We start from the raw sequence: 18,439 nt of genomic DNA, 5'->3' as shown, positions 1-18,439 counted from the left end.
TTATCGCCTCCCATATGTTATCCCTGAGGTATAGGGATCAAACCTCATGACTCATTTGAGTAATTTCTCATATCTCCCCCTCAAGTTAGTCCCCTTCATCTTGCAAAAAAAAAAGAGCCTAATTTTAGATTAAAATTAGACGGTCTCTTATAAGACCGAATCTTTCTGCACATAGGTCACAATTTTTTTGTTTCTATCTCTTTGTTTTCTTTAATTCCAAAGTCTCCATCAACATCTTACTTATTTTAGAATGGATGATGTATGGCAGTATTAATTGATAAAGCACTAAAGCTCCTAAAATACACATAAGTTTACATATTATAGATTCGTACATGAGACAAAATTACGATATACTTCCTCCGTTCTTTTTATATTACAATAATTACTATTTTGGTTAGTTTCACATCTATTGCAACAATTTCAATTTTGATATAAAAAGCAACTTTAATTGACAATATTGCCCTAACTTTATCTTATTAAAACCATCATTAATTACTCACTTTGCCTTAATGCTTTTATTTTCTAAGGATGATTTCTCTCCTACTCTAGTTAATTAAAGAGTTACTCTTATGCTAAACTACTCATTTGTTCCAAATCCTTAAAAATTATGTCCAAAGACATTGTTCTAATAGAAAAAGAATGGAGGTAGTATTAGTTCGGCTAAATTTTAATCGCATTGGGTCACCTTTGGTTTTTACTACTTATAAACTTCAATTTTGGTTGTTTTTGGAACATTTTTGGACTTCTCCATACGTGGTCATATTTTCTCCTGAAACGTTTCTAGGAAAGTCAACATGACTTGTGACGTTGACCGGGTGTTTGGCACCATTTGTGTTGCCTCGAAAAGCCTTTGAAAACCCCATTTGTTTATTTCTCGTGAAACCCAAAATTGTATCGAAATGAATGTAAAGGAATCCACAAATTCGTTTGAATCCACATGACTCCTTTTCCAATGACCTCCCATGTCCCTAGGAGGCATCCCGTAGTGTTCGGAGCTCGGGCCCCGGAAAAGTGCGAAAGCGTGTACTATAAACTTCATTTTTTGACTCTTTTTAGAATATTTTTGGACTTTTCCGGGCCTGGTCATATTTTCTCCCGAAACATTCCTAAGAGTGCCGACGTGACTTGTAACGTTGCGCGGGTGTTACACACCATTTGCATTGTCTCGAAAAGCCTATGAACACCCCATTTGTTAATTTCCCAAATTTGCCTCAAAATAAAGGCATCTACATATTCATTCCAAGCCTCATGACTCCTTTCAAATGACATCCCATATCTCTAGGAGGCATACCGTGGCGTCCGTAGCTCGAGCCTTGGGAAACTCCAAAAGCATGTATTATAACCTTCAATTTTGGCTGTTTTCGGGACATTTTTGGACTTCTCCGTGCCTGGTCATATTTTCTCCCGAAACGTTCCTAGGAAAGCCAACGTGAATTGTAACGTTGCGCGGCTGCTTGGCACCATTTGTGTTGCCTCGAAAAGCCTTTGAACACCCCATTTGTTTATTTCTCGTGAAACCCAAGATTGTATCGAAATGAACGTAAAGGCATCCACAAATTCGTTCCAAGCCACATGACTCCTTTTCCAATTACCTCCCATGTTCCTAGGAGGCATCCCGTGGCGTTCGGAGCTCGGTCCCCGAGAAAGTCCAAAAGCGTGTATTATATTACTTTCAATTTTGGCTATTTTTGACACTTTTTGACTTCTCCGAGTCTGGTCATCTTTACTCGCACAACATTTCTAGGAGTGCCATACGTGACTTGTAACATTGCACGGGTCCTTGCCACAATTTGCATAGCCTCGAAAAGCCTCAAACACTCCATTTGTTCATTTGTCGTGAAGCCCAAATTGCCTTGAAATGAACGTAAAGACGTCCACATATTCGTTCCAAGCCACATAACTCCTTCCCAATGACCTACAATGTCTTTAGGAGGCATCCCGTGCCATTCGAAGCTCGAACCTCGAGAAAGTCTGAAACCGTGTATTATAACCTTCAATTATAGCTGTTTTTGGAACATTTTTCGACTTTTTCGGGCCTGATCATATTATCACAAAACGTACCTAGGAAGGTCGACATGACTCGTAACATAGCGCAGGTGTTTGTTACCACTTTTGTTGCCTCGAAAAGCCTCTAAACACCTCATTTTATTTATTTCTCGTGAAACATAAAATTGCCTCGAAATGAACGTAAATGCATCCATATATACATTTCAAGCCACATGACTCCTTTCCTATGACCTCCCATGGCTCTATGAGGCATCTCGTGGCGTTCGGAGCTCGGACCCCGAGAGAGTCCGAAAACGTGTATTATAACCTTCAATTTTGGTTGTTTTTGGGACATTTTTAGGCTTTTTCAGGCCTGGTCATATTTTCGCCCGAAACATTCCTAGGAGTACCGACGTGACTTGTAACGTTGTTGAAACCTTTTGCATTGCCTTGAAAAGCCTCTGAACACCCCATTTGTTTATTTCTCGTGAAACCCAAAATTGTCATGAAATGAACATAGCATGCACATATTCGTTCCAAGCCACATGACTCCTTTCCAATGACCTCTTATGACCCTAGGAGGCATCTTGTGGCGTTCGGAGCTCAAACCCTGGAAACTCCGAAAGCGTGTATTATAACCTTCAATTTTGGTTGTTTTAGAACGTTTTTGGACTACTCCGTGCTGGTCATATTTTCTCTCGAAACGTTCCTAAGAAAGCCGACGTGACTTGTAACGTTGCGCGGGTGCTTGGTACCATTTGCATTGCCTCGAAAAATCTCTTAACACCGTATTTGTTCATTTCTCGGTAAACCCAAATTTGCTTCGAAATGAACGTAAAGGCATCTACATATTCATTCCAAGCCTCATGACTCCTTTCCAATGACCTACCATGTCCCTAGGAGGCATCCTGTGGCGTCTGTAGTTCGGCCCCGTGAAACTCCGAAATTGTGTATTTACCTTCAATTATGGCTGTTTTTTGGGACATTTGGGGACTTCTCCGGACCTGGTCACATTTTCTCCCAAAACGTTCCTAGGAAAGCCGACGTGACTTGTAACGTTGCGCGGGTGCTTGGCACCATTTGTGTTTCCTCAAAAAGCCTCTGAACACCCCATTTGTTTATTTCTCGTGAAACCCAAAATTGTCTTGAAATGAACCTAAAGGCATCACATATTCGTTCCAAGCCACATGAATCCTTTCCAATGACCTACCATGTCGCTAGGAGGCATCCCATGACGTTCGGTGCTCGGGCCCCGGGAAAGTCCAAAAGCGTGTATTATAACCTTCAATTTTGGTTGTTTTTGGAACATTTTTGGATTTTTTCGGGCCTGGTCATATTTTCTCCCGAAACATTCCTAGGAAGTCCGGCGTGACTTTTACCGTTGCGTGGGTGCTTAGCACCATTTGTGTTTCCTCGAAAAGCCTCTGAACACTCCATTTGTTTATTTCTCGTGAAACCCAAAATTGTCTTGAAATGAACGTAAAGGCATTCACATATTCGTTCCAAGCCACATGACTCCTTTCCAATGACCTACCATGTCCTTAGGAGACATCCCGTGACGTTCGGTGCTCGGACCCGGGAAAGTACAAAAGCGTGTATTATAACCTTCAATTTTGGCTGTTTTTGGGACATTATTGGACCTTTTCGGGTCTGGTCATATTTTCTCCCGAAAGGTTCCTAAGAAAGCCCACGTGACTTGTAACATTGCGCGAGTATTTGGCACCATTTGTGTTGCATCGAAAACCCTATGAACACCCAATTTGTTCATTTCTCGTGAAACTCAAAATTGCCTCGAAATGAACGTAGAAAAATCCATATATCCGTTCCAAGGCACTTGACTGCTTTCCAATAACCTCCCATGGCCCTTGGAGGCATCCTGTGGAGTTAGGAGCTCGGGCCTCGAGAAATTTCGAAAGCGTGTAGTAACCTTCAATTTTGGCTGTTTTTTGGGACAATTTTTAAATTTCTTCAGGTCTGGTCATATTTTCTCACGAGACGTTCCTAGGAGTGCCGTCATTTGCAACTTTGCGCGGGTCCTTGGCACAATTTGCATTGTCTCGAAAAGCCTCTAACACGCCATTTGTTCATTTCTCATGAAACCCCAAGTCCCTCGAAATGAACATAAAGACATCCACATATACATTCCAAGTCACATGACTTCTTTACAATGACCTACCATATCTCTAGGAGGTATCCCGGAGCGTTTGGAGCTCGGACCCCGGGAAAGTCCATAAGCGTGTATTATTACCTTCAATTTTGGTTTTTTTTGAGACAATTTTCGACTTTTTGGGGGATGGCCATATTTTCTTCCGAAACATTCCTATGAAGGCCGATGTGACTTGTAACATTGCGCGGGTCCTTGTCACGTTTTGTGTTGCCTCGAAAAGTCTCTAAACACCCTATTTTATTCATTTCTCGTGAAACCTAAAATTGCCTCGAAATGAACGTAAATGCATCCATATATGTGTTTCAAGACTCATGACTCCTTTCCTATGACCTCCCATGGCCCTACGAGGCATCACGTCGCGTTCGGAGCTCGGACCCCGAGAGAGTCCAAAAGCGTGTATTATATAACCTTCAATTTTGGCTGTTTTTGGGACATTTTTGGACTTCTCCATGCCTGGTCATATTTTATCTAGAAACAATCCTAAGATTGCCGACATGACTTGTAATGTTGTTGACACCATTTGCATTGCCTTGAAAATCCTTTGAACACCCCATTTGTTCATTTCTCGTGAAACCTAAAATTATCATGAAATGAACATAGCATGCACATATTCGTTCCAAGCAACATGACTCCTTTCCAATGACCTCTCATGAATGACTGTAGGAGGCATCTTGTGGCGTTCGGATATCGAGCCTTGGGAAACTCCAAAAGCGTTATTATAACTTTCAATTTTGGTTGTTTTTAAAAAATTTTTGGACTACTCCGGCAGGTCATATTTTCTCTCAAAACGTTACTAAAAAAGCCGACATGACTTGTAACGTTGTGCGGGGTGCCTGGCACCATTTGCATTGCCTCGAAAAATCTATGAACACCCTATTTGTTCATATCTTGGTAAACCCAAATTTCTCTCAAAATGAACGTAAAGGCATCCACATGCCAAGCCTCATGACTCCTTTCCAATGACCTCAAATGTCTCTAGAAGGCATCCTGTGGCGTCCGTAGTTCGGGCTCTGTGTAACTCCGAAAGCGTGTATTATTATCTTCAATCATGGCTTTTTTTTTGACATTTTGGGACTTCTCCGGACCAGGTCATATTTTCTCCCGAAACGTTCCAAGGAAAGTCGGCGTGACTTGTAACGTTGCGCGGGTGCTTAACCATTTGTGTTGCCTCGAAAATCCTCTAAACACCCTATTTGTTCATTTCTCGTGAAACCCAAAATTGTATCAAAATGAACGTAAAGACATCCACATATTCGTTCCAAGCCACACGACTCCATTGTAATGACCTCCCATGTCTCTAAGAGGCATCCCGTGGCGTTCAGAACTCGGGCCCGAGAAAGTCCAAAAGCGTGTATTATAAACTTCAATTTGGGTGTTCTTGGGACAGTTTTGGACTTCTCCGGGCCTGGTCATATTTTCTTCTGAAACGTTTCTAGGAAAGCCGACGTGAGTTGTAAAGTTTTGTTGATGTTTGGCCACATTTGTGTTGTCTCGAAAAGCCTGTGAATATTTCATTTGTTCATTTCTAGTGAAACTCAAAATTAACGTAAAAACATCCATATATTCGTTTCAAGCCACTTGACTCCTTTCCAATGACCTCCCATGGCCCTTGGAGGCATCCTTTGCAGTTTGGCTGTTTTTAAGATATTTTTTAAACTTCTCCGGATCTAGTCACATTTTCTCACGAAATATTCCTGGGAGTGCCAATGTGACGTGCAACGTTGCGCGGGGCCTTGTCACAATTTGCATTGCCTCGAAAACTTTCTAACACCCCATTTGTTCATTTCTCATGAAACCCAAATTGCCTCGAAATAAACGTAACGACATCCACATATACATTCAAAGACACATGACTCCTTTCTAATGACCAACTATATCCCTCGGAGGCATCCCGTAGTGTTTGGAGTTCGGACCTCGAAAAAGTACATAAACGTGTATTATAACCTTCAATTGTGCTATTTTTGGGACATAGTAGTTAATTTACGGCCATGGTAATATTTTCTCCCGAAACGTTCCTAGGAAGGCCGACGTGACTTGTAACATTGTGCGGGTCCTTGGCACGATTTTTGTTCCTCGAAAAGCCTCTAAACCCCCCATTTGTTCATTTCTCGTAAAACCTATATTTGCCTCGAAATGAACGTAAATGCATCCATATATTCGTTTCAAGCCACATGACTCATTTCCAATGACTCCCATGCCCCTAGGAGGAATCCTGTGGCGTTCGGAGCTCGAACTTCGACAAAACGAGAAAGCGTGTATTATAACCTTCATTTTTTGCTGTTTTTCGGACATTTTTGGTCTTCTCCGGGACTGGTCGTATTTTCTCCCGCTACATACATTGAAATGCCTACGTGACTTGTTACGTTGTGCGAGTGATTGGCACCATTTGTATTGCCTCAAAAAGGCTCTAAACACCCCATTTGTTCATTTCTCGTGAAACCTAAAATTGTCTCGAAATGAACGTAAAGATATTCATATATTCGCTCCAAGCCACATGACTCCTTTTCAATGACCTACCATGTCCCTAGGAGGCATCCCATGGCGTTCAATGCTTGGGGCCCGGGAAAGTCCAAAAGCGTGTATTACACTTTTGGCTGTTTTTAGGACATGTTTGGACTTCTCCGTGCCTGGTCATATTTTCTCCCGAAACTTTCCTAGGAAGGCCGACGTGACTTGTAACATTGCCCGAGTGCTTCGCAACATATGTGTTGCCTTGAAAAGCCTCTAAACTCCCCATTTGTTGATTTCTCGTGAAACCTAAAATTGCCTCGAAATGAACGTAAATGCATTCATGTATTCGTTCCAAGCCACATGACTCCTTTTCAATGAAACCTAGGAGGCATCTCTTGGAGTTCGGAGCTCGGGCCCGAAAAAGTGCGAAAGCGTGTATTATAACCTTCTATTTTGGCTGTTTTTGAGACTTTTTTGGGCTTCTTCTGGCCTTATCATATTTTCTCCCGAAACGTTCCAAGGAAAGCCGACATGACTTGTAACGTTGTGCGGGTCCTTGGCACAATTTGCATTGCCTCGAAAACTCTCTGAACACCCTATTTGTTAATTTCTCCTAGAACCCAAAATTGTCTCGAAATGAACGTAAAGGCATCCATATATTCGTTCCAAGACACATGACTTCTTTCGAATGACCTCTCATGTCCCTAGGAGGCATCCCGTGGCGTTCGGAGCTCGAGGCCCAGGAAAGTCTAAAAGCGTGTATTATAAACTTTAATTCTGCGTGTTCTTGGGACATTTTTGGACTTCTCCAGACTTGGTCATATTTTCTGCCGAAACGTTTTTAGGACGGCCGAGGTGAATTTTAGCGTTGCGCGGGTACTTGACACCAGTTGTCTTTCCTCGAAAAGCCTCCGAGCAACGCATTTGTTCATTTCTCGTGAAACCCAAAATTGCCTCAAAATGAACGTAAATGCATCCATATATTTGTTTCAAGCCACTTGTCTCCTTTCCAATGACATCCCATTTTTCTAGAAGGCACCCCGTGCCGTCCGGATCTCGGGCCACGAGAAAGTCCGAAAGCGTGTATTATAACATTTAGTTTTTGGTTGTTTATGGGACATTTTTGGAATTCTCTTGGCCTGCTCATATTTTCTCTTGAAACATTCATAGGAAAGCCGATGTGACTTGTAATATTGCGCGGGTGCTTGACACATTTGTGTCGTCTTGAAAAAGCCTTTGAACACCCTATTTATTCATTTCTCGTGAAACCCAAAATTTAGGATTAAATAACTATTGTTGCATTGAAATATGTTGTAGTTTTGTTTATTACCGACAAAAGATGTATATAATAGGGCATAGACTATAGAGTTAATTAAGAGATTTTTAGTTGGGAAAATATCATTTTGTGACTAATAAAAATTGAGGCAGGAAACTCGCTGGTGTTTCAAAGAAATTTTGCCCTCTCGAGTTTCGAAAAATGGAAAACATGATCTTCATGAGAGTTTCCATGCTAAATAGTTTTTTAGTTTTTTCTAATGTTTATTGATTTACACATCCTTACTTCCACTTCTGTAGTTCTGTAAGTGAGGTTTTATTTCTTCACGATATTTTACTATGAGGTTGATTCTCTGGTGACTTCTTATTGTATTATGTCTTTTCCTAGATGGTAATTTATATTTTTATTGTGGACGCTTAAAGTATGATTAAAAGTTGGTTGAGATGGTAATTGTGTCATGCTATAATAACAAGAGGTCTCGGGTTCAAATTTTGTTGTAAGCTAATTTTGCTTTTGTTAATCGACATGACTTAAGTACACATTAGACAATTCTAGTGGAGTAACAGAGGTGACACGTGGCGTGTATATATTGTCACACACACTTTTTAATATATCTCAACTAGTTATTAGGCCCGGGCTATGCCCCGGGTAAGATAAAGAATTCATTTATTAATATAATACTTTATGATAATAATACTAAATACAACTTAGCATAGTCGTGAAAACTTTAGTATATGTACTTGAGGTCTCGGGATCAAACCCTATACTATGCAATTTCTTAACTTTTTTATTGTACATGGATTACATGAACTAAAACTCTCTAGGGAGAGCGCCACGTGCCACAGTTTTTTGTTTTCACACGTTTTTTAATATATTTGTATAGATTATATAAGGGAAAGGCAGAGCTATGGGGTCCCGAATGAAGAGACTATTTTAGCCCCATTCCTTATCTAAATTAAAAATTCACTTACAAATGAAAGGAGCTTCAAACAAAATACTGGAAATAAAATTATAACAATCACTCACAAGTTAACTAAAATCATATAATTTCATAATTAACATTATACAAATCACTTAACTGAGGAAACTTTACAAAACTAAAAAATTCGCTTACAAACTACAACCAATAAACTACAACGTCAATACATATTCACAAAATTTTGGCTTGAATTCAAAGTCTCCACTTTCTTCACAATCTATGAAGTGCTGTACTTAATTCAAAAATCAGCTAAAAAATTATAATATTGAAAATCATAGATAAATTCAATAAAATTTCTATTTTATTCATATAATATAACTTTGAAAAGTAAAAAAAAAAAAAAAAGACTGGTGAGAAACTTAAGTGATAGAGATTAAACCAATCAAATTTTACAACTAAAAACAATTATATTTCGTATATTTAATGTTCAAATTTTAACTCTTATGTCGAAGAAAACCGAATTTCTATCTCGAAAAAAATCGAAGCATGCATCACGCTCAAAAAAATGCTAGTTTGTATAGATTGAATCAAATCATAAACATTGTTATTTTGAAAATTCAAGCTACCTACACCATGTAACAGTGTAACTTATATTGGTATGAAGTGCTATAAATGAAAACTAAAGATATAAAATCGATCAAATCTTGGTACGATCACATTTTGGAGAAAAGGAACAATCTCAATCAATAAGATTGCAGCTTTTAGAATAAAGGTTAGGCTTCTGTGACATTAAAGAATATTGTTCAATCTGTACTGGACTTCGGCCTATGCTGTGTAGAATAGAGCGAGGCATGGCTCTACTAGTAGGTTCAGTTGTCCTGGACCAAATAGAGGCATAAAGTGTACCCAGGTCATTCACCAGTTAAGTGTCTATGATACAGGGCATATTTCATAAGCTCATAGGATGAAATCACAATCCCAACTGAAGGACCAGCACGGGCTACCCGAGGACTAATTCCAGTGAATAGTCCTTTCCAACCTCCATCCCTGCAAAATCAAACCACCTTTTGAAGAATTGACACATTTATGAACGAAAACGGGCAGAGATTGAGCATATGTTGCAGTTATCAAGAGTTAGAAACTCTTGTTTGATCATGAAAAGAAAAGTATCCACTGTTGAGATCTAGTTAAAATGTAAAGACCGAGTCAGAAACAGCCTTGTCTAAACAAGCTTAGTCTAAGAAAACCTTATGACACTATAGAGTGGCAAATTATTGAAGAAATGATTTCTTGGCTTGTGCTTACTCAAGTTCTCTAAGCTGGACAGCACACCTAAGTTTTCTCTTTGTGCCATTTGATACGATCGATCCAAAGGAGAGGACAGAGACATGGAATCCCCCTACCCTCTCACCTATTTGGGCTACGTATGGAATACTTCTCTAGAGCCATGAAGTTCATTGCTCAGCAGAGAGGGTTTCAACTTTGTCCTAACTGCATAGGAGGCTTGAGACTCGATCATCATCTCTGCTTCACATATAATTTGCTGATGTTTTGCAAGGGTAATTTTAAATCAATCTACATGCTGTTTTCAACTTTCTGCAGAAACTACAGGGATCACAGTTAATAATAATATATCTGCTCTACACACTTTATGGCATCGAAGAACATGAGTTGACCAGAAAGCGGGTTAAGTTGGAATGCTCCTGTTTGATTGTCCATGAACCTAGGTGTCCCTTGCTATAAACTCCATGAAACTAACTGCTGATGACTGACAAGTTAATCATGCAAATATGTGCTAGGATCAGAATCTGAAATTCAAGACACCTATCTTTTGCTGCAAGACTACTGATGATGAGAAGTTATGTCTACTTGTCCCAAACCTTTTTTCTGCCTAATCAAATCCGAAGTAAAACAGCTCTATATGCAGATCTATCCTATACTTTAGCTCTTACGCTAGCACAAAGACCAGGATATGTGGAAGGGAACACTCTTTATCTTCCTAAAAATGCTGGAGGCCTGGGGATCAGATATCTCCTTCTGTGGAACCAAGCTGCTATTGGTAAAGACAGATCCCAAGGCAATCTTTGGGTTAAATTGGGGCATGGGTATGGAAGGATATATGTAAAGATAAGGCACTCATAGTCATAGGTGCAAGATCACAACTGCAGCAGCTTCTCACCACTATTTATTACTCTGCAAGCAAGTTTACAATCAGATTTGTGACACTGAATAATATAAAGGCCGGTGTATGACTATTTAGAACAGCTTGACTGTTCCAAAACAAGGGTTTATTATTTGGCTTGCTGTACCAAAGACACTGCAGACTAGAGAAAGATTGGCTAAATTGGGCATTTGTGACTCTAACAGACATTCTGCAGTGTGGAGCAGTAAGTCTCATGACCCCCTCTTCTTCGAATGCATCTACAATTCCAGTCTTTGTTGAAGTTTTCCTGGGAGAAGGTAAAGGAAAAAGAAGCAACATAGCTTGCTTAAACGAATACATATATCATACAGAGGATCAATCTTCAGGAAGATAGTCCTGCTGGCAGCTGTTGCTGCTGCAACTTAACAGACATGGGGGGTCAGGAATGATGATCTATGGAATAACAAAGTAATTCATGTAGATCACAGAATAAAGGACATAATATTTGTTGCTAAGCACAGAATAAAGGACATAAATTGTTGCTAAGCACAGAATTACCAGGCTATAGGACGTAGGGAAAAGATAGGACATGGTTTGCTTCTTTGTAAAGATAGCTTGATAAGCTGTTGCTTAGGCCTAGTTTCGTCCAGTTTGTGCATACTCTGGGTCTCTGGGAGAGTGGAAAGGGTCCTTCCTAGAAGGCTTGTGGGTATGTCTTTTGGACGATTAATTGTCTTACTTGTATGCTCATGTTTCTTCAAATAGAGAGCAAAACGCAGGTTAAATTTTAGGCCCTGATAAATTTCCAGAAGCAATAGTTCAAGTTGTCTCTTCAAAGGAAGTTGCAAAGAACAGCTAAGAAACTCTCCTCGGTTACAAGACAATCACGATATCAAAAGTATCAAACGTCTCAATACTCTAAATCCTATTTGATGTGATACAGGTCATTCAGCTGCCTTTTAGGATCAAGGGTCTCAACCCTCATGAGACCACCCCTCTGCAACTGTACAAGACTCAAAAAACCTCTTTCAATTTTAACATCCACACTCCATATATCTGGCCCTAAACCCTGCCTTAGGCTTTCCCTAGGCAGGAGCTGCACTAGAATAATCCTTGTAACGGTAATGGTCATGACATCAACGAGACTACCGGAAAAAACCCTGAATAACCACCAAAATAATGTTTATCAACAACTCTGTACACTATGAATCAACTCTGCTCAGTGCTGATTCTGCTGGTACAAGTATCAGTGACGATCTTAAAGCAGTCTACATCTCAGAAGACACTACGTGGAACTGCAGTCCAACAGCTTAGGTGTCCATAAAGTACTCAAAAATCATATATAACTAATTTAAAAGCTTAGCATACTCATATTCAAGCAAAAGTTGCACCTACCTCCATATTTCCATCAATGTATGCCTCGTTGTCATACTAATCTGCCTAGCTGGATCTTTCTGTAAAGCCCAAATTAACTCTTGTCAGAGCTCGAAACAAATTTTATAAATGCATCAATGTTCTGCTTACATTTACCCATAATTCCCCAACCCATTGAGGACAGTACTTTCCATCTTTTTAGCCAGATTATCTATTCTGCGTCCTAATTCCTACTCAAAGCTTTTTATTTACATGATCATTAATTTCAAGTCTAATCACGCTAGGAATGCAGAAGCAAATCATAGATGTCATGACAAAAATTTAAGGTTAACTACCTCTATCTGCCTCCGAGTTCTTGCAACATCTAGAGGGCATGTGGCTGCTGCAGCCAGAGTGCCTGCAATAAACCCACCAGCAAAATTTGCACCAAAAAGACTCGCCAGATTCATTTCATCACCCGTAAAACTGAGAATTCTTCTTCTAATCTGGAATCATTCGAGTAAAGAAGTCCTAACATTAGTTACCATATGCTGCTGGTAACCGAATCAATGTAATCTACTTTAAATGTAGATCTTACAGGCTCAAGTGTTCCCCAGCATATAGCAGAGAATGGAACATCACGAGCAAGTTGAGCTCCAAGACCCGTCCACAAGACACGATAATTTTGTACTGTAAAAAAGAATCCACGAGTTACTTAACAAGGAGTTGGTGGCATGATGGGAAAGACACCTAAGAAGATCAGGTATGAACTATTTGCTAGCATGACGGTGAGATCCAGAGTTCCTCTCCAAGAAAATAGAATGTCACAATAGGGGAAAACTAAACAGGCAATTAATGTTCAAGGAAACTTACACTTTTGAAAATGATTTGCACTTCTCACAGGGGACATTACCCCAGATAGTGTTTGCCAAACTCCTAGAGGCTTGACACCAGCCTGGGTTTCTTTAAATGCCTACAGTTTTGAGAAAGAAAATAAAGTACAATGTAACTGGCTATAGCCAGCTATTTATAGAAAGATACTGCTACTATATTACAAACAGTTTGGTTTTTAATATACATGCACCACCCTAGACTGAATGTCTGTACTCAGAGCACATGAAGCCAGCTTCATAAAATTTGTGATAATATGTTGATAAGAGGAGACTTCAGAGAAAATGCGACACCACAAATGCATCGCACAATGACGCAGATGAAGCATTTCATTTTAATTCTAATATTCAGCATGCAACAAAAATACAAACTGCAGCCGGTGAAAGAATATTAAGGATAAAGATGATACCTGCATTCGAGTTCGTGCCAGTTCTATGGGGTAACAAGTAATGCATGCCAGCATGCGAGCAGCAGATCCGGCAACTAAAGGGGAATATGGACTCAAACTGGAAGCATACTCTTCAGTAAGCTCCTCTAGATAATTCCTCAACATGTCATAACAAGGCAAGTAGATTCCCACCTGCATATCAATCACAAAGTAAGATAAGTTGCCTTTAATAGAAAAATCTCGGCCCTAGTTGATAAAAGACGCTTACGGTGGGGATGGCCAGGGCTAAGCTAGCATTTGTGCCCCTCCACAATCTAGAAAATCCTTCCTGCAGAATCATCCCTGTTAAACCTCAAAAATTATGAAGATTCGAAAAAGATTACCAAATTAGGGAAGGGATAAATGGAGGGAGAGCACGTGTGATATATAGCCAAGGCATGCGACAAATCCAGGACAAGATTGTACAAATAAATTCATAACATATCCACCACAAAGCCCAACAACTAGTTACTACATAAATTATTAGTGTCGGCAGGATTTCAAAATTCTAAAAAAATGACAAAGGCTACAGCCATCAAGCTTCAAAAGGCAGCACATTGGTAGAAGATATATTCTTGCATGATAAAGGAAAAAAACCAAGGGGACAAAGACATTAAAGAAATATAATTGCATCAAATATGGTAATGATCTTGCCCCAATCACCAAGCATCTTTACCAAAGACAAATACTCCCTCTGTTCCAATTATTTTTGAACACTTATCAAGGTAGAGAGTTTTAGGAGATAAGTAGTTGCTGGCTTGTTTATTATTCATTTAAGTGTTGATCAAAATAGATATAATACGAGATAGTGAGATGTATTTTTTTTGATGGTAAGTAGATGTAATACGCAATAGTAGGTCCAAAAGGAGAGTTAAGAAAGAACAAAAATACAAATAGAGGTATTCAATTATATTAGGGCTGATAGAGAAGGGGGAAGAGACTAAATATGGGACCGGAATAATATCCAGACCTCTTTAAAAGTACAGTAACTACATACTAATAACAAGATCCTTGCGAACCTGACGTGTGATTTTGCAGAAAACATCAAATGTTCCTTTGTATCGAGAACATTCAGGAGAGCATGTTGATCCATCAGAAAAAGCTACATTGTTGTAAGGCTGTGTAGATCTCAGGTTTGGAGGCATCTAGAAAACAGTTGATAACCTGCATTAGCTAGATGATTCACTCCAAAAGAATGCAAAAGACGGTAATATTATAAAATTATATTTGTATGACCTCCTAAAATAGCATAAATACAAAGATTAACTTTCACTTTAAACAGAGTGAATCAGAAAACTGTCATTTCTAATTATACCCAGAGCAAAATAGTCCCTAGCAGAAGTCCGTCTCATCATCTAGAACCAAGCAGAGTAGGACAACATGTTTCAGTTCAAATAAGTTTTTCACCCTATTAGACTTAACTGGACTTTATTAAGCCTCATTTCAAATCTTATTATCCCTTATCTGTACCTATCAAGGATCAGCCTTTATCAACCCTAATCGAAATTTGGAACTTATTGGCCCCTGTTGGCCCTTATCAGAACTTATATTAGCTTATTCAAGTAGTCAAACTTTTTTTCAGAAATAAGTGAAAATAAGGTGAGGAGACCAGAGCTCTATGTCCAGGGCCTAGAAGTTTAAAGAAGTTTTGATAAGTTTAATTCAAGGCTAATGAGTATACATTCAGATAAATCATTTCCAGAAGTAATCAGTGCAGTTGTGAGGTCAGGGTTCAAACATATTTACATGGGTTCAGCTCAAGGATGCTATGTTAATATAAGTTTAGTTAAGAGTACTATGTTTTAATAAGTTCAGTTCATAACTTCATATACATCCGGTGATCGGGATCACCTTAGTTCAATTTCATTTAGACAACCTCCTGGTTTTCAGGTGAAAGAAAAAGGTCATGTTTCATACAAGAGAATGATGCAATATATCATAAGGGTTGTGACATGCAGAAAAGTATACTTCGACAGACTAAATTCACATATGCCTTAAGTTGGTGGAATCTGTGCACATTTATCCTAATTTGAGTACATATAATCATATATACACATGTATCCCCTTGTGTATGATGAGTGAATGTGGTATGAGGAACTGTAAGTAGATCAAATATTCATTGTACTACCTATATTTCTTTTTAAGATCATTAACCAAAAACCATCCATAATTGGAAAATCAATCCTCAAAACCACCCCTAACTATAAAATTTGCTTAAATCACCCATAAGTGTAATGTAAATTCTCAAAGCTACCCCTAACAAAAAAAAATCGTTCAAATCCACCCTTAAGTTAATTATACCCTCAAAACCACCAGTTGGTGCCAAGAATGGGTGTGGTATAGGCAGGACATCCTTTGCACTCGCATATACATCATCGACGTCCTTACCCCTAATGAATAGGATAAGATAAGTAATCACACTTCAATATCTAGGATATCAAATACAAACATTTAACCTATTTTAGGTTTGTTTCAATTATTTAGATGAAAACAGTAGCAATTAGTTGCGATGAAATTAGAGTCTTTTTAATATGGAAAACACATAATCTTTTTGTTAAAACTGTGCAATGCACGTTTACTAACCTAGTTGTATTTGGTAGTTAGAATTTATAACAAGAATTGACCAAATAAACTGTAATACCATTACCTTATTTGTTTCAGAACATGCTGGACCACATTCACTTTGATAAGGAAACGCAGCAGCCTGTGCTTGCAATCTAGTCTGCATATTGACATAAAAATGAGGCATTTACAATCACTGCAATGTTCTTACCAAGAGTGTTTACAAGAAAATCAACATTAGAAACATGCACAAGAAGTCATTGATATACTGCTAAGGTTGAAAACCATAAGGTATTGAAAAAGAGAAAGCTATTCGAGGCTAGGAATAAGAAAGAAAAAAAGCTCAGCCACTTAACAGTAAAAACAATGTTAGGTTGCTCGTTCCCTACAGCATTGCAACTTGCAAGTTGGTACAATCAGTCTGGAAATGGAACACATATGACCTATGTACCAAATCTCTTAGGAACACCTTCAAAGTCGGTATAGATAGTGACCTAGTTCCGTACAGCATTGCAACTTGCAAGTTAGTACAATCAGTATGGAAATGGAACATATATGACCTATGTACCAAATCTCCTAGGGCCACCTTCCGAGTCGGTATAGATAGTGACCACTACCAATTTCAGATGAAGGAAACAGAAACAGAAAGCATTAAACACCTACAAAGAAAAGGAAGTACCTCAGTCTTTTCGCGAGGAAAAACAAAGGAAAGGAAAGAATAGAGGAGCAAAACCTCCAACATTCCGACTTCCTCACTTCTCTTCAAATATTCGTGAAAAACTTACATAGTTCTCCATATTCAGAAACCTTTAGAGTTTAGAGTCTCACAATTCAGCATATGCGTCTTTTTAAACTCTTTCAACATTACAACCAATGAACTTAGTTTTGATCATAAATCAAAATACTACCTATTCATAGCAGACAACAAGTTAAAAGATAACTGATTCTCAGATAAGACATACATCACAACTCTTTCGCATATGAGATTCTCAACTCACCGACATCGAATCAACAAATTGAGGAAAGCAAAATTCGACGATATATTAAGCTAGTTTCGAATTGCATATGCAACCATTCCAATGTATACATTTCAAATTTGCGACATACTTGTTTCGTACTCCATAAACTTAAGAATCGTCCATTAATCAAACTACCATCAATTCAATGGAAATCAAAACCAAAGCACAAGAAAAATAACTAATTACAGAGAAAAAAAAAAGGATTGAAATAGAAGAAAAACCTTGGCAACATCGAGAGGATTAACGATGAGAGCGGAAACAACAGCGGCAGCAGCAGCAGAAATCGCACGCTCTCCAATGCTTAATTTAACATCAGCTAGGGTTTTGGTTCTAGAATCTTCATCTTCATCTTTCACTACCATCGATTTATCGACGATTCCGTCGAATTCAACCTTTTTCGACGCCGCCGCTGCACTTAACCAATTCGGCGGAGTGTTTCTCGTCGCTCCCATTGAAATTGTGAGGAATAATTAAAGTGATTTCGATGTGTGAATTGAAGAATTGGAGAATTGCTGTGAAAAAGGAGAATAAATGCTAGGGTTTGGTGGCGTGGAATGAAGGGCGCCAAATAGTTGGAGCCATGGAAATGGGAATATGAGAGGAGAGAGAAAGAGAGATGATGTTGGCATTATGACGTGTTCGTTTGGTCATTGCAAGCGTATGCGGCGAGGCTTTGTGTAGTTGCCTCTATGATGGTCAAATGCTATCGTCACATCTCACAAGTCACAATTGATCAATAAGTAGTATTTAAACTTTTTTTGGATGTGTTTTTGTTGAATTTATTTTTGCTAATTTAAATTTTGTTTAGAGGGTTTGTTCTCTTCAACTTATTTTCAGTTCAATTCAGTTTAGTTCAGCTCTGAACAATAATTTTACAGTTTGACTCTCACATATCACTATTCATTTAAGTTCGATTAAGTTGTTTTATGCCGAAGAGAAGAGACCCTTAGACTTATCTTTGTTTATTTTTTGTTGAAATAAACTCATATCAACTTATTTGAAGTTATTAAACCTTAATTAGACCTAATATGAACTTATCTGAACTTCTGGTCAAAAATAAAGAAAAAAAACTTTTCTGAACTTATTTTAGTTTTTTCTCATAACGACTACAAATAAGGTGAACAAAATAGGACTTTTAATGGTATTTTAGGCCTTGGAAAAATTTATAAATAATAATGGGCTTTAAGAAAAAACGTTGGCCTTGTTCACTTACATTTTAAAAGGTAGAACATTCTAATATAAAGT

General features: G+C 38.6%; 1 protein-coding gene across 5 annotated transcripts; it reads right to left on the bottom strand.

The window, feature by feature from the left end:
* Positions 1–9,356: 9,356 nt before the first annotated feature.
* On the bottom strand, positions 9,357–17,856 carry LOC104886629 (mitochondrial carrier protein MTM1). 5 transcript variants are annotated; one of them, XR_007270140.2, is made up of 11 exons: positions 17,416–17,856; positions 16,261–16,335; positions 14,633–14,758; positions 13,843–13,902; positions 13,596–13,766; positions 13,169–13,268; positions 12,894–12,985; positions 12,652–12,801; positions 12,338–12,396; positions 10,105–10,404; positions 9,706–9,846 (listed from the first exon to the last, which is right to left on the bottom strand). XR_007270140.2 is itself a non-coding variant. In XM_010671101.3 (10 exons), exons 1-10 carry the CDS (start codon positions 17,644–17,646, stop codon positions 9,711–9,713), a joined length of 1,200 nt encoding a protein of 399 aa, XP_010669403.1. In that variant the 5' UTR covers positions 17,647–17,855; the 3' UTR covers positions 9,357–9,710. The 5 variants fall into 5 exon arrangements, 3 of the variants coding, with proteins under 3 accessions (XP_010669403.1, XP_048493269.1, XP_019103475.1); XR_007270141.2 differs by having other exon boundaries at positions 10,105–10,395; XM_010671101.3 differs by lacking the exon at positions 10,105–10,404 and having other exon boundaries at positions 9,357–9,846; positions 17,416–17,855.
* Between the last annotated feature and the right edge of the window lie 583 nt (positions 17,857–18,439).

Source organism: Beta vulgaris, chromosome 1 (assembly GCF_026745355.1).
Source record: "Beta vulgaris subsp. vulgaris cultivar EL10 chromosome 1, EL10.2, whole genome shotgun sequence".
In the NCBI taxonomy this organism is placed as follows: Eukaryota; Viridiplantae; Streptophyta; class Magnoliopsida; order Caryophyllales; family Amaranthaceae; genus Beta; species Beta vulgaris.
This window is presented reverse-complemented; position numbering and strand designations above follow the sequence as displayed.